Below are 14,219 nucleotides of genomic sequence, written 5' to 3'. Positions count from 1 at the left end.
TTCGCCACATCACTATAACCATTTTCACTACTTACAAGCTTCATCACTGCAAAAAAACTACTCATTCTCTCCATGTGTGTCTACGCACACACTCCGCATCTCTCCCACACATTACCACACACACACTTCCTCTTTATCTCCACATATTCACCCTCCATGCACCTACACCCACACACACACATACACATACACATACACACACACGCACACCGTAATTATTATTTTTGTTTAATGTCAGAGTAACTTACTTTATACATAGCTTCATATATAGAAAATCGGGAATGCAAAAGGCTCAATAACATGATAAACAATCAAATGAAGGAAGAGAACTGGAACATATACGATAAAGTTCAACCCTCACTCCGCACATCTAGGAAAGTACAAGTACACGACCTCCTTGGAAAACTTTATATAATTTTTAGCTTCCATCTGCAAAGTTCGGATTTTAAATCCTCCTCCTCCAAAAAAAAAATCTTTTCACTTTCAGAGTGGACTGGTAAGGAAACATGTCTGCAGCTTTTAACTTATAAGACATACAATGTTCCTTTACAAGTAAGCTTTTTACACTGTTAAGTGAATTTATCTTCGACGACGCTCGTAATTAAACGTCTGGTGCTCACGGGAATTGCAGGCAAGTGAAAATTAAACTGTTGACGATGACGGGGGCTGTCGCCGGGCCCGGTGCATGGAGGGAGTTTGAGAGACACGGCCAATTACCACCTGCCGGCCACGTCGCTTGAGGCTGCAGTGAAGCGAGTAGGTGCCTTCGTCACTTCCGTCTGGGGATCAGGACCTGCTGCCGCGTCCTGCGGTGAGGTGGGACCAGGTGCTGCGTCCTGCGGTGAGTTGGGACCAGGTGCTGCGTCCTGCGGTGAGTTGGGACCAGGTGCTGCGTCCTGCGGTGAGGTGGGACCAGGTGCTGCGTCCTGCGGTGAGGTAGGACCAGATGCTGCGTCCTGTGGTGAGGTGGGACCAGATGCTGCGTCCTGCGGTGAGGTAGGACCAGGTGCTGCGTCCTGCGGTGAGGTAGGACCATGTGCTGCGTCCTGTGGTGAGGTGGGACCAGATGCTGCGTCCTGGGGTGGTTTCAGACAGATGATTTCTTTTTGTTAAGTGCCACTGGCTTGTTCCACGGGGGAGAGAAGTGTTACTGGGCACCAAACGGTGCATGATGTCAACAGCTGCTTGGGGACTGTTCTCAGAAATACTTTAACTCCTATTATCGCCGTGCGCCAAGTCAGAATCGCGTAGTGTATTAATATTAAATGTAAAGTGCTGTAATGTGAGGGGAAGAAAGAGATTAAAAAATAAGAGCAGAGAGAGAGAGAAAGAGCGAGAGCAAAGATAAAAAGAGAGCAGAGAGAAAAATAGCAGAGAGAGAGTGAGAGGAAGAGAGAGAGAAAAAATTGTCATCATAATATTTATATTTCTCATGACGCATTATATCTCTTACATAAGAAATTCATTGCATATTGCTTGTTTCTCGACGTGAGGATTAATATATATTTCGGGTATGTGTGTGGAAACTTTTGAGTTATTAGTGAAGTTGAATTGACCAAAACTCTCTCATATGGGACTTTCAGCACGTTGATTAACGCAGTGAAAAGTGAATACTGTGACCGAGTGCGTTAATTGGCATCAATGCAGTATTTTTAAATTATTAGTGCGTTTATTTTACACTGGAACCTTTCCAATAAATGGACTGACAGTTTTATTCGCCATGACGTCTAAAAATTAAAAGTGATAAACTTAGTCAAAGGAATTTTTTTTTTTTGAGAGAGAGAGGGGAGACTGGAATTTTATGATAATTGAATAATTGGCTGCAGGACTAATTATATATCTATATATAACGTAAGAGAGAATGTCTCATTATTTGTATGTCTATTTATCCAAAATTGGTGGGAAAACATATGGGATTATACTCACCCATATCTGCATGGGGTGAGTACCCTTTGCAGATTTGGATGACCGTTTCGTACCCTGTCTGAAGTACAGAACGGACATAGTCCGGTCTGGGTACGACTAATTTACATGCTTTAAGAAATATATATATATATATATATATATATATATATATATATATATATATATATATATATATATATATATATATATATATATATATATATATATATATGCATATATATATGCATAGCAAATATATATTTGCTTCTCAAATATTTGTTAAGGTATTTGCTCCTTCAGATATAAGATGGGAGTAGATAAGATGAGGCATCGTGAGCACATTGTGACGGCCCGGACTGCACTAGGGAGCGGTGCCAGCGGGCCGCGGAGGCTGGCTGCCAGAGTGCCACACTTGATTTTATTGATCTCCTGCTCTTGGGTCATAGATGCCATCCTCTCCTGCACACACACACACACACACACACACACACACACACACACACACACACACACACACACACACACACACACACACACACACACACACACACACACATAGGGGGCCTCGTAGCCTGGTAGGGGGCCTCGTAGCCTGGTGGATAGCGCGCAGGACTCGTAATTCTGTGGCGCGGGTTCGATTCCCGCACGAGGCAGAAACAAATGGGCAAAGTTTCTTTCACCCTAAGTGCCCCTGTTACCTAGCAGTAAATAGGTACCTGGTAGTTAGTCAGCTGTCACGGGCTGCTTCCTGGGGTGTGTGTGTGTGTGTGGTATGGGAAAAAAAAAAAAAAAAAAAAAAAAAAGTAGTTAGTAAACAGTTGATTGACAGTTGAGAGGCGGGCCGAAAGAGCAAAGCTCAACCCCCGCAAAAACACAACTAGTAAACACACACACACACACACACACTCTGACAAGCATCCCCTGCAAAGTACTTGAAAGAATAATTAGACTACGACTGGTTGCACACCTGGAGAACGTTAGGTTTGTGAACAAACATCAACATGGGTTCTGAAAAGGGAAATCGTGCCTAACTAACCTTTTGGAGATCTATGATAAAATAACGAGGATAAGACAGGACAGAGAAGGTTGGGCAGACTGCATATTTCTGGACTGCCAAAAAGCCTTTGATACAGTACCGCACATGAGACTACTGTTCAAACTCGAGAGGCAGGCGGGGGTGGGAGGAAAGGTCCCTAGCATGGATAAAGAACTACCTAACAGGAAAGAGCCAAAGAGTTACGGTAAGGGACGAGAAGTCGAACTGGCGAACAGTAACGAGTGGAGTCCCTCAATGATCGGTGCTGGGACCAATTCTATTTCTAATATATGTTAACGACATGTTTACAGGAGTAGAGTCCTACATGTCGATGTTCGCGGATGACGCAAAGTTGATGAGAAGAGTTGTGACAGATGAGGATTGCAGGATCCTCCAAGAGGAGGACCTTTCGTTGCTGGAAGACAGAGCAACTCGGAGAGACATGATCACCACATACAAAATTCTCAGGGAATTGACAGGGCTGATTATTTAATCCGGGTGGTATACGCACAAGGGAGCACAGGTGGAAGCTGATTATCCAAATGAGCCACAGCGACATTAGAAAGTCCATTTTCAATGTCAAAGTAGTTAATAAATGGAATGCACTAGGAATTAAGTGACGTGGTGGAGACTGACTCTATACACAGCTTAAAATGTAGACATAATAAAACTCGATAAGCTCAGGAACCTGTACACCAGTTGATAGACAGTCACATATTTTTAACTGGGGACTTCAATGCAATAACATAAAGTAATCCGTAACCTGGAAGAGATTTGCCTTGTCTAGCTAACAGCCTATTAAATTCTGATCTGATTGAACGATGTAATTAGAGTTATGGTCGTTCAATACAAATAGTAACCTTAATTAAAGATGCAGTTAGAGACGTGATATAATTACAGATATAAACACGCTGTTGTACAGTATAGGGGAAGAAGGGCAGGTTGTGTAACCCCCCTTCCAGTCTAGACTCTTTTAAAACATAATATGATCATCCAATGAATGAAATTTATTGATTCAAAAAAGTTTAACGTGTATTGGCAAGACAGGAGAAAAGTTAGGGGGTAACACAACCCCTAACTCAAATATATATGCATATGAATGAATGGGTTAAATAAAGGGAGATATAATTAAGGTACTAAATATACGAACACATAATAGAACTAGGGATATAAACTGGATAACATTATATTTAGGAAATACTAGTTTGGTAGCAGGGATGTGAAGAGAGATTGAAAAGGCATACGTGGCATTCTCTAGAAAGGTGAAGAGTTAGGGGTGACATGATTAAACCGCAATTTGGATATAAATAAATGATGCTCAGTTATTATCCTCAATATGGGCCAATAAGCCTTTTGCAGTTTCATTGTTTATGCATAGACCAATAGACCTGCAATTTCATATAGGTGACTTGACTCTGCCGTCGTGGTTGTGTAGAGCGACTCTCCACCACCACCCACGGTCCTGTAGAGCGACTCTCCACCACCACCCACGGTCCTGTAGAACGACTCTCCACCACCACCCATGGCCCTGTAGAACGACTCTAGACCTCCATACGTCGCTGTGTAAACTAACTCTCCACCGCCACACTTAGTCGTGAAGAGCAACTCACCACTGTCTCTCATGACTGTATAGAGCGACTCTCCACTGTCTCTCATGACCGTATAGAACAACTCACCACCGCTCCACTGGGCTCTGTAGAGAGACTAGCCCCCCAGTCCTACATGGCAATATGATGCAATTAGCTGCCGCAGATCGTGGCCATACATACAAAGAGAAGGATTTAAGGGTATTAATATTGCGCTGATAGGAACGGAAACAAAGGTCAACCGTGTCGGAGTGGATGCTTTACTGCCGAGGCGAGGTAGCTCCGTCGGTATTATATGACCATAGTAACTTATGGGTCGACAACAGAGTGCTGGAAATGAACAAAAAACACAAATTTTGGTTGAAATTCGAATGTAATGTATTTGATGAAAATAATCCGGTGTGCTGGAATTTTAAGTCACACAATGATTTCCACAGAAGGTAAGTTGTATTGAAGGATGGCAAGTAACATGTTCTGACAGTTATTTTAGAATGGATGTGAGAGAATGGAAGAGAAATAAATAGGTATATAGAAGAGTCTACATGTATAACGATGTATAGAACAGTCAGGATTAGAAAGGAAGAGAAGCTGTGGCTTATGTGATGGGGGTATTGTTCAGACCAACACCGGCAGTCGGGATCCGGGTGAACCCTCAGTCTGAATGTAAATTGTGAGTATCTATAAAGGAAGTGTGTAGAGAGAGAAATATAATAAATTTGAAGCAGCTGTTGCATGGGACTTCACCTGGATGTATTTTTTTTTGGAAGTAGAGGATTAGACAAATGAATCCCGATGAAGGGTGTTGTGTAAGCCTAAGAGTTTGTTTAGCAGAGTCCAAGGGGGTTAAATTTTTTGGCGGAGGAAATACATAGAAAGAGAGAGAGGGAGAGAGAGAGAGAGAGAGAGAGAGTGAGAGAGAGAGAGAGAGAGAGAAAGAGATATTTTTTTTTTAATGGAACCAAAAAACTTTAAATTTCCCAATTTCCCATTATACTTATTTACATTTATATTTTGAAAACTGTTATATATTTACCATTAATAATTATAGAACTGAAAATGATGAACAAGTCTGAACAAAAATCCAAAACAAATAAATAACTCTGTCCTTCCTTGGTAAGTGATCAATGACTGTGCTTTAATATTTAACATCTATTATGTATAGAACATATTACAATATAAGCATAACATTGCTTGATTTTGTAAACAGAATTGTAGAAAAAGGTTCTAACTGTAAGTTTGTGGGCTTAAAGAAAGCTGATCTGATTTTAGGTATAACTGCACAGGGTGACAATTGATCTTTCTCCAATAGAACACCATTTAGCAAGCTCAGGCGCGTGATTTAAAGTTGAGATCGAGTGCCAGGTCGAACTTTATACGATCTGGAAACGTTTTTCCGGGCATGAGGACAGATGTCACCTATTGCAGCGGCTCGCTTTCCTGTCTCGGAGGCATCGCCTAGCAAAATCAAAGAGTTTAAAAAGATTACTTGACTGTAAAAATATTGGTTTAGAATTTCCATCGTTGTTTTCAAACAATAAAAACTATTATGATGAAGTTAATAATAAATTTGGAGCGATTTACTCATTATGTTTAAGTGGATATTATCTAACTAAAAATTCATGATTTTCATTACGGGATTATTTAATCTAATTTTAGATAATTGTTTAGTACATGATTAGTGGAATTCTCAAAGTAAGCAATGTACCGTTTTATAAAATGAATTGAAAAGAAAGTTAGGAATCATATCACGTAGCATTCATAATAGGACTAATAAAGTTATCCTATTTTTATTACGCATTGCAGTATTATCCACTGGACTTAATTAAACCCGAAAGGTTGACATATAGATGACGGAGTTTATACTAGCTATTTTGAACTAAAGAAATAGAGATTGAGAACACTTTACTTGCATATGATAGAGAGAGACAGCTTTGGAGCTACATAATTGAGTTGAATAACTGGATGAAAGGATACAACATTATGAATATTGGCACAATGTTAAAATAATTCAAACCAAAACAAAATGCAAAACAATTTGTTTTAAATTTAAATGCCAAGTTCGATTATGTGGGTTGCTGTAGCAAGGGAATTAATTTCTGGTAGGAGGGGGAGCCATTATAACAGATTTGGACCAATTGACGGAAAAAGTAAGGCACATGGAAAATTGTGCATTGCAACAGGATGAAGCAGATAGCCTTCTCGTGAGAGCATAAAAAATAAGGGTGTTAGGAAGATCGTAAATAAAGCAAACAGCGTGTTGATATTTACAATCAGCAGCATCAGTACCACAGAAACCAAAAAAGGAATCCCTAATTTTGGTAAATAAAACCAATGCTGGAGACTGCAGCATCATTCAGTAAGATTACCAAGAGAGAGTTGTAGTTCTCAAGTCTTTTCGTTCAGTGTTAATGCTCTTCTTCTTCCCTACATTTAGAAGAATGTTCGTAAGATTGCAGATAAATTTGCTCCTGATATACCGCGAGTTCTTCATTTTCACTGTTACGTTATACCCGAGCTCTCGTCAGCTCAGGTATAACGATTAATGGTGAACCATGCCTGGCCAGGATGATGCCAGAGGAAACTCAGGGAAGGTCTGTAGTCACAATCGAACTCATCCTCCTGAAATGATGGTACTTACAGTAAATGTTTGGTCGAGAGGACCATTATGTAGTGATAGATCACCAGAAAGTCGACTTGACTTTTGTTTGATTAAATTTGGACAAACCGGAAACTTTTTTAACCGCAACATAAATATATAAATATATGATCTAACCCCTAACATCTCCAAGAAATCCTTGGCCAAATTTCCGCTTTCTTAGACCTAATATAGTACAAATATGTGCTATGCTAATCCTACAAATATTTAAGCTTGGTTTTTAGCTTTGTCCGACCTCTGTCAAATGAATAATTCAACAGTGGTTTACTGGTCATCCATCACAGCATATTGGCACTGTCGACCAAATTGTTACAATAAATACAATCCTTTTTGGAAGATGGTTTGGACTATGGCGCAATTTGAAGATAAATATAGCCTACTATAATTTTGTAATCCTTCAAAACATTTTCTCGCTCTTCTTTCAAAGCTTCCTCCTAAAACTGTTCTTTCTGCCTATTATTGCCAGTTCAAGGGTATTCCCCGCTAGTATGAGGGTTTTTTAAAATCCCGGAAAGGGGGATTCGAACCCGCTCCCTTGGTACTCAAAAGCAAACTTCAATAGCAATTTCGAATCTTTTTTCATGGCTCCTGATTTCCTCATTGATACATCATTTTCATAATGTGATTTTATTGAGCATTCGTGTGATAGTCTCTTCAGAAAACTTTTACCTTTCCTGGGAATTTATATGTGCCAGTTCATGGTGTCTGTAAGACTCAGAGTTAAGCTCTTGGTTTTACTGCGTCAGGGTAAGCTGCCACTCATGAAGATAACAAGCTGATGATAACAAGCAACTTGCTGTGCAGGCGAAAGCGGATGGATTTAAGTAGGTTATTAACAAGGATCCTGCGCCAAATATTAATTATTTTAATGCTTGTGTTGCAATAGTGACAAATAACTTCGTTGTTGACGATGAAATGTGCAAACTAGACTATTTGTTGGCTTTTGTCGATGCGGGAGTGATTAAACACATTACGGGGAAGAGCGTCGAGTATGTAGCATCAGTCATACAGTGACGATTTATGTCCTTAATTCCATGTGCATACATGAGAATACTTCACAGTACATGGAAGCTATACATTTCTGGCTATATTAGCGAAAATAGCACATGGAAAGTAACTTGACGTGCTCCTACTATGATTTCTGCTCCTCGATGTTATGATGCAGCAAACCAGCGCATCAGACTGTGAGGAATCAAGTACGGCTTTACGAAGCTGATTATTAAGTAAGTGATACAATATGATCCAACGCAGCACGTTATGATAGATGTGTCTCTCATACAGTTCAAGGGACATCAACCAGCAGTATATACCGTCAAAGCGTCACATGTTTTGCCTCAAGTCAATCCTTATATGTGACTGTTCAGCCGGACTCGTCATAGAGAAGACCATTTATTTCGGCACAAATATTGAAATGTCAATAAAATCCTTCGTGGATTTCTTGATTCGGTGGTAAAGACACTGTTTACTTCACTGTTGAACACGGTCATGCAAGTACATCGCAATCTTGTTATTTGCATTATTGTTACTCTGCAACTTGTGGCACAGTTTGTGGAATATATCTGCATTTCAGCGGTGGTAATGGTCGGCTTAAAACATACAAGCGTTGAAGTGTAAGAACAAGTCGTTATGAATTCATAATAATAATCGCCAAGACTGATGAGATGATTGAGAGCAAGAATAAAATTCCCCAAACCAAGGAAAAGGTCTGTAAGTCTAATGTCGTTCTCGATTACAACACAAATATGCATATAGTGGGCAAGTGTGACATACTGGCCGTATCGGCGATGCAATATGTTCGCAAGTGTGTGAAACTTTACAGTGAATTATATTTTTCACCTGACTGGTGTCACTGTGATGAATGGCTGTGGCACGTACATGGTGACAAATGGAACTGAAAACATAAACATACATATTTAGTAATTAAAATGGAATTGAAGACGTAAATACACATATTTAGTAATTCAGTGGCGCTGTTATTGGCGAAATACCCTGATCTATCATTATATCTGCCAGTTAGATCCAAAGCCAACCCAACCATGAGCTACTATACGCCTGATAGATGCTCATGCAATTAGATTTGTGAACGTCCTTGCAATGACTATCTTCCACCTGTTGTACAGCAGCGAGTCAGCTCATAACGGGATTTCACTGAATACAAGACAACGGAACGTAGGAAGCAGAAATTATATATGAGACGACATGGTGTCGTCACCATGTAAGTGTGTGTGTTGTTGTGCTCTGAGAGTCATTGTCATATACATAATATTTCCTGAACCCTCTATATGTATACCAAATAAATTTTATTTATGAATATATAAGCTTCTATTAAAATAATGTAAGCATCTGATGCATTATTATTATATTAACATTGGTGTTAAGTAAATATATGGTAATACATTGTGTTACACATGTATGTTAAGTTTTTACACACTTATATGACGGTAGAGTAATGCAAGTTCAATACTGGAGTTTCATTAACCATGAAGGTACATTACTTCGTTATTTGTTCGATGAGCTTGATGATTGGTAATTAGTTTTATGAATTCGTGATAAATTTAAGGCCCACAGTGTCATAATTATATCATGAAAAATACTATATATAACAGTAATCATGTCACTAGTTATATCTATGAAAAACAAAAAACAAATTAGTAATTAGCTCTAATTAGAGAGTATAATTTTTCAAGAACTCTGTAAACATACACGATCATGTCCTACGTAAGCCGATTAGTAAATTTCACCAGTAACACCCTAATATATCAATTGGACACTGAGAAAAGTGGAATAAACAAATAGTTACCCAGAGTGCAAAACATGTTTGGATAAACGTCAGAGGATGCATCATCAACGTTTATATAATGTTACATCAACAGTATTTTCCCATGTTTTCCGGAAGGTGTTACAAGCAGTTCTTCACACCATCAGTCGTAGCCACTTTACCAGGAATAAGAATTATGATATTTTGTTATGTTTATCGTAACAAATAAGATAATATTTAGACACCAGAGTACACTGTGACGCCCCGGAAACGGTCAGGGAAATTATCAGTTTATCAACTTTATATATTATTATTTAAATATTAATGATATATATATATATATATATATATATATATATATATATATATATATATATATATATATATATATATATATATATATATGTCGTACCTAGTAGCCAGAACGCACTTCTCGGCCTACTATATCAAGGCCCGATTTGGCCTAATAAGCCAAGTTTTTATGAATTAATATATTTTCTCTAATTTTTTTCTTATGAAATGATAAAGCTACCCATTTCATACTGTATGAGGTCAATTTTTTTTTATTGGAGTTAAAATTAACGTAGATATATGACCGAACCTAACCAACCCTACCTAACCTAACCTAACCGATCTTTATAGGTTAGGTTAGGTTAGGTAGCCGAAAAAGTTAAGTTAGGTTAGGTTAGGTAGGTTAGGTAGTGGAAAAACAATTAATTCATGAAAACTTGGCTTATTAGGCAAATTAGGCCTTGCATAGTAGGCTGAGAAGTGAGTTCTGGCTACTAGGTACGACATATATATATATATATATATATATATATATATATATATATATATATATATATATATATATATATATATATATATATAATATTACCTAACTTCCCAGGCGTCAGTGACCTTTCACCTCCCTGAAAACACGCTACTTTTCCTTCCCTGATCTTACGCAAGCTTTACCACGCTGACATCATCTCACCTTCACCTCTCTGACCTTCACCTCATCCTCACTTCCCTCACCTTCCTCACTTCACCTAACCCTCACCTCCCTTTTTTAATTTTTTTTCCAACAGTCACAAGGTCCCGTTTAACTTCGCGTGATTAATTAAAGTTTTTTATCAGACATAAGCACTGAATTTAATAATTATTTCTGCTTGTTATTTGGTATTTCTCTCCAATGTCGTCAGTGTTTCCTGATCTGTTTTCAAGGCTGCAGTGCTGACTTTTTAGTTTGGATTAATAATAAAAAAGACGTTTATTCCAGAAAGTTAGAATGCTTTCAGTGTGGTAACAGGAAGTTCCGACATCACTGAAATTGGAAGCCAGTATTCGATGGGTCTTATTGGTTAATATTCAGGCGATTGCCTCAGCGGCACAGATGCAGAGAGTGTAGCTGCACGTGCTGTGTCTCAGTGGTGAAGCAGTTCAGGTTCTGTTATTGACACTTGACGTATCGTAACGAGTTGCCGGAGAACTGCCAATATCTACTCTATGCGTTCCTTTTGAATATCCCTTAAAATATTAAACAAATTTAATACTCTTGACACTTTATAACTCCCGCAACTCGCCATTGGAATTGTATTTAGCCATTCACATTTTATATACTGATCGATGGAATGCATTAAATATCTCAAACCAGGGTTGGGTATTGATCAGAGAAGCTCCATGTCGCTTCTAGCTACGATGGCTTCTACTGACCAACAAAGCTGAAATATCTCTTAACATTTCGCTGACAGTCTAGAATTACTTAGCGGCAGATAACCTGTACATTTCGAGGTTGTTATCTTACTAGGGTGTTATTATTTCCAGGGAAAAAAATATATCCTAATTGTCAGTTGAAATATAGTTAATCAAATTTAATATATTCCCTCCCTCTCTAAACGTAATTAATATGTTTTGTTTATTTCCAATAATAATCAGCTTTACTTCGTTTCTCAATATTATAGGGACAGATATCCATCTGGAGAGGATTATAGTTTTATTTCAAATAACCAATTGCGTTGTCACTTTCATTTAATTTCATAAGTGTGGGTCGTGTAATTTGTGAGCCTCATTACTATCACTTAGGCTCTGAAAGTAGTGTTGACATTATTTTAAAATGGAATGAAGCAATTATATAACAGGTGGTGGTATCTTAGTAACTTTTTACCACTAACAAATCATTATTTCATCGATATTTGAGCGACATGATAAACATAAGTTGGAAAAGAGTTGGGATAATTGTAATTGTCATTTTTAATAAATGTATTCTTACTCATATTATAAAGTCAATTCAGTTTCACGACCGTGAACGAAACTCTCTCCATTCTGGAAGAGCTTAATACAAATTTAGTTTCAAATAAGGAATAAAACTTTCCAGGTTTGTCAAAACCCAAGACTCAACTTAAACTGAGAACAACAGGTAGCTAGATAAGAAAGTTTTGATAGACACAAAATATTAAACATTATCTCAAGCAATAACATATAATTTCGTCCAATCTAGGCTGATTGCTTATGTAATGTATTCTGTGGCATGCCCGGCAACACCAGGAAGACATGTACTTAATATAAAAATTTGTGTTAATTTATATATTTATTATTTTAATTAATTTTAATTAATCTTAGTTAATTTTTATATATTTAAGTTGTTAAACACTCGATTAAATATACCAATTAGTTAGTTTTATATGTGACAAATCATTTTTCATTATTCTTAAGCCCTTTGCTGCACAGTTTGTTTGATTATGCAAAAAAATTGTGTTTATTTTAAATGAACGCATTATATTACTACATACTTTTCAGCTTTTCTTACTAAGCAATATCAGTAACCTAATTTAATTAAAGCTGTGATACTAGCCTTTAGAACAAACAGCATATATACTTCAGTCGTAAACACTGATCAGTATTGAAGGAAACAGTTTAATTACGCCAAGAAGCACCTCTTGGTATATATATCCATTGTATTTATCATGGCATTTATCAGCTTAGACCGCTAATATGCAGCTTAAATGCCTCTGAGTCTATGTAATATACCCTGGCTGTAATATACCCTAATAATAGCAAGTTGTGTGCACCTACTCTCTCTGTATAACTTACTGGTTGCTATACTAAGGCATTTCTGTAGTAAAACACAGCCATGAATTTACACAAATTGCGTATGTGATCTTATCACATAATATCACATAAGGTCAACCACTTGGGCTGGACGGTAGAACGACGGTCTCGCATCATGCAAGTCGGTGTTCAATCCCCGACCGCCCAAATGGTTGGGCACCATTCCTTCCCTCCGTCTCATCCCTGATCCTTATCCTGACACCCTTTCCAAGAGCTATATAGTCGTAAAGGCTTGGCGCTTTCCCCTGACAATTCCCTTCCCTATGTGATCTTATATGCAAAAGAGCCAATGATGATAAGTATTTCAGGTTTATGAAGAGATCAGATCTATTTTTTTTATTAACGTGTGTTTATTTCTTTTCTATTACAAGGTGTTGATAGAGTTATATATAATTAAATGTTGTATCAAACGACTTTAATTTATGGTATAGAGTTACACGAATTATAATTTATATACAAATTATTACAAATGCATGAAGTATGCTTAGCGTTTCGGACAAACCCCTAACAGTAATCAAAGACGTAATTTATGTGTGGTGATACCTCCCTTGAATGAGGGTCGCCCACTATAACCCCCTTCACTAAGGGGTATAATGCCCGACTTAAACTCTCTCATTCACTCATATCAGTGTAATTGAAACCTGGAACCTACAGTCCGTAGAGTTTATCGTTTGCTTTAAAAAAATTAATTTAGAGATTGATTTTGATTAAGAGATTAACATACGTTCAGATATCAAATTTCATTCCGGATGCGGCCTTTTGGTTACATTGACAGTAGAAGAGTGTGTGTGTGTGTGTGTGTGTGTGTGTGTGTGTGTGTGTGTGTGTGTGTGTGTGTGTGTGTGTGTGTGTTTGAGGGCATAGAGGGAGGAGCCGAGGCAAATGGGTGTGAGGCAGAGAGGAGACTGGTGAAAGGTGTGACGATTTGGCAACAACAGAGATGGTGTAAGTACGTGTGTGGACATTGAAGGAGTAGACAGGGAAAAAGGACATGTGTGGGGCAGGGTATGGTGGGAGAAGACGTGGGAAGGGTCACTGTCATATCAATGGGGAAGAAGGAGATTATGAGTGTATGCAAGACATGGGGAGGGTTTGTGTTGGATACAGAGTGTGTGTTTGTGGGTTGGCATGAGGAGGGTGTGTGTATGTGTGGGAGATGGGGGGTGGGGTTTGTGAGGGAGACTG

General features: G+C 38.2%; 1 protein-coding gene across 1 annotated transcript; it reads right to left on the bottom strand.

Annotated features, from left to right (window-relative positions):
• Positions 1–713: 713 nt before the first annotated feature.
• LOC138371847 (uncharacterized) lies at positions 714–1,722 on the bottom strand. Its single transcript, XM_069336876.1, has 2 exons — positions 1,708–1,722; positions 714–1,076 (listed from the first exon to the last, which is right to left on the bottom strand). Exons 1-2 carry the CDS (start codon positions 1,720–1,722, stop codon positions 714–716), a joined length of 378 nt encoding a protein of 125 aa, XP_069192977.1.
• Between the last annotated feature and the right edge of the window lie 12,497 nt (positions 1,723–14,219).

The sequence above is a fragment of the Procambarus clarkii genome, chromosome 37 (assembly GCF_040958095.1).
Source record: "Procambarus clarkii isolate CNS0578487 chromosome 37, FALCON_Pclarkii_2.0, whole genome shotgun sequence".
In the NCBI taxonomy this organism is placed as follows: Eukaryota; Metazoa; Arthropoda; class Malacostraca; order Decapoda; family Cambaridae; genus Procambarus; species Procambarus clarkii.
Note: the sequence above shows the minus strand (reverse complement) of the source record. Positions and strands in the feature narration are given on the sequence as shown.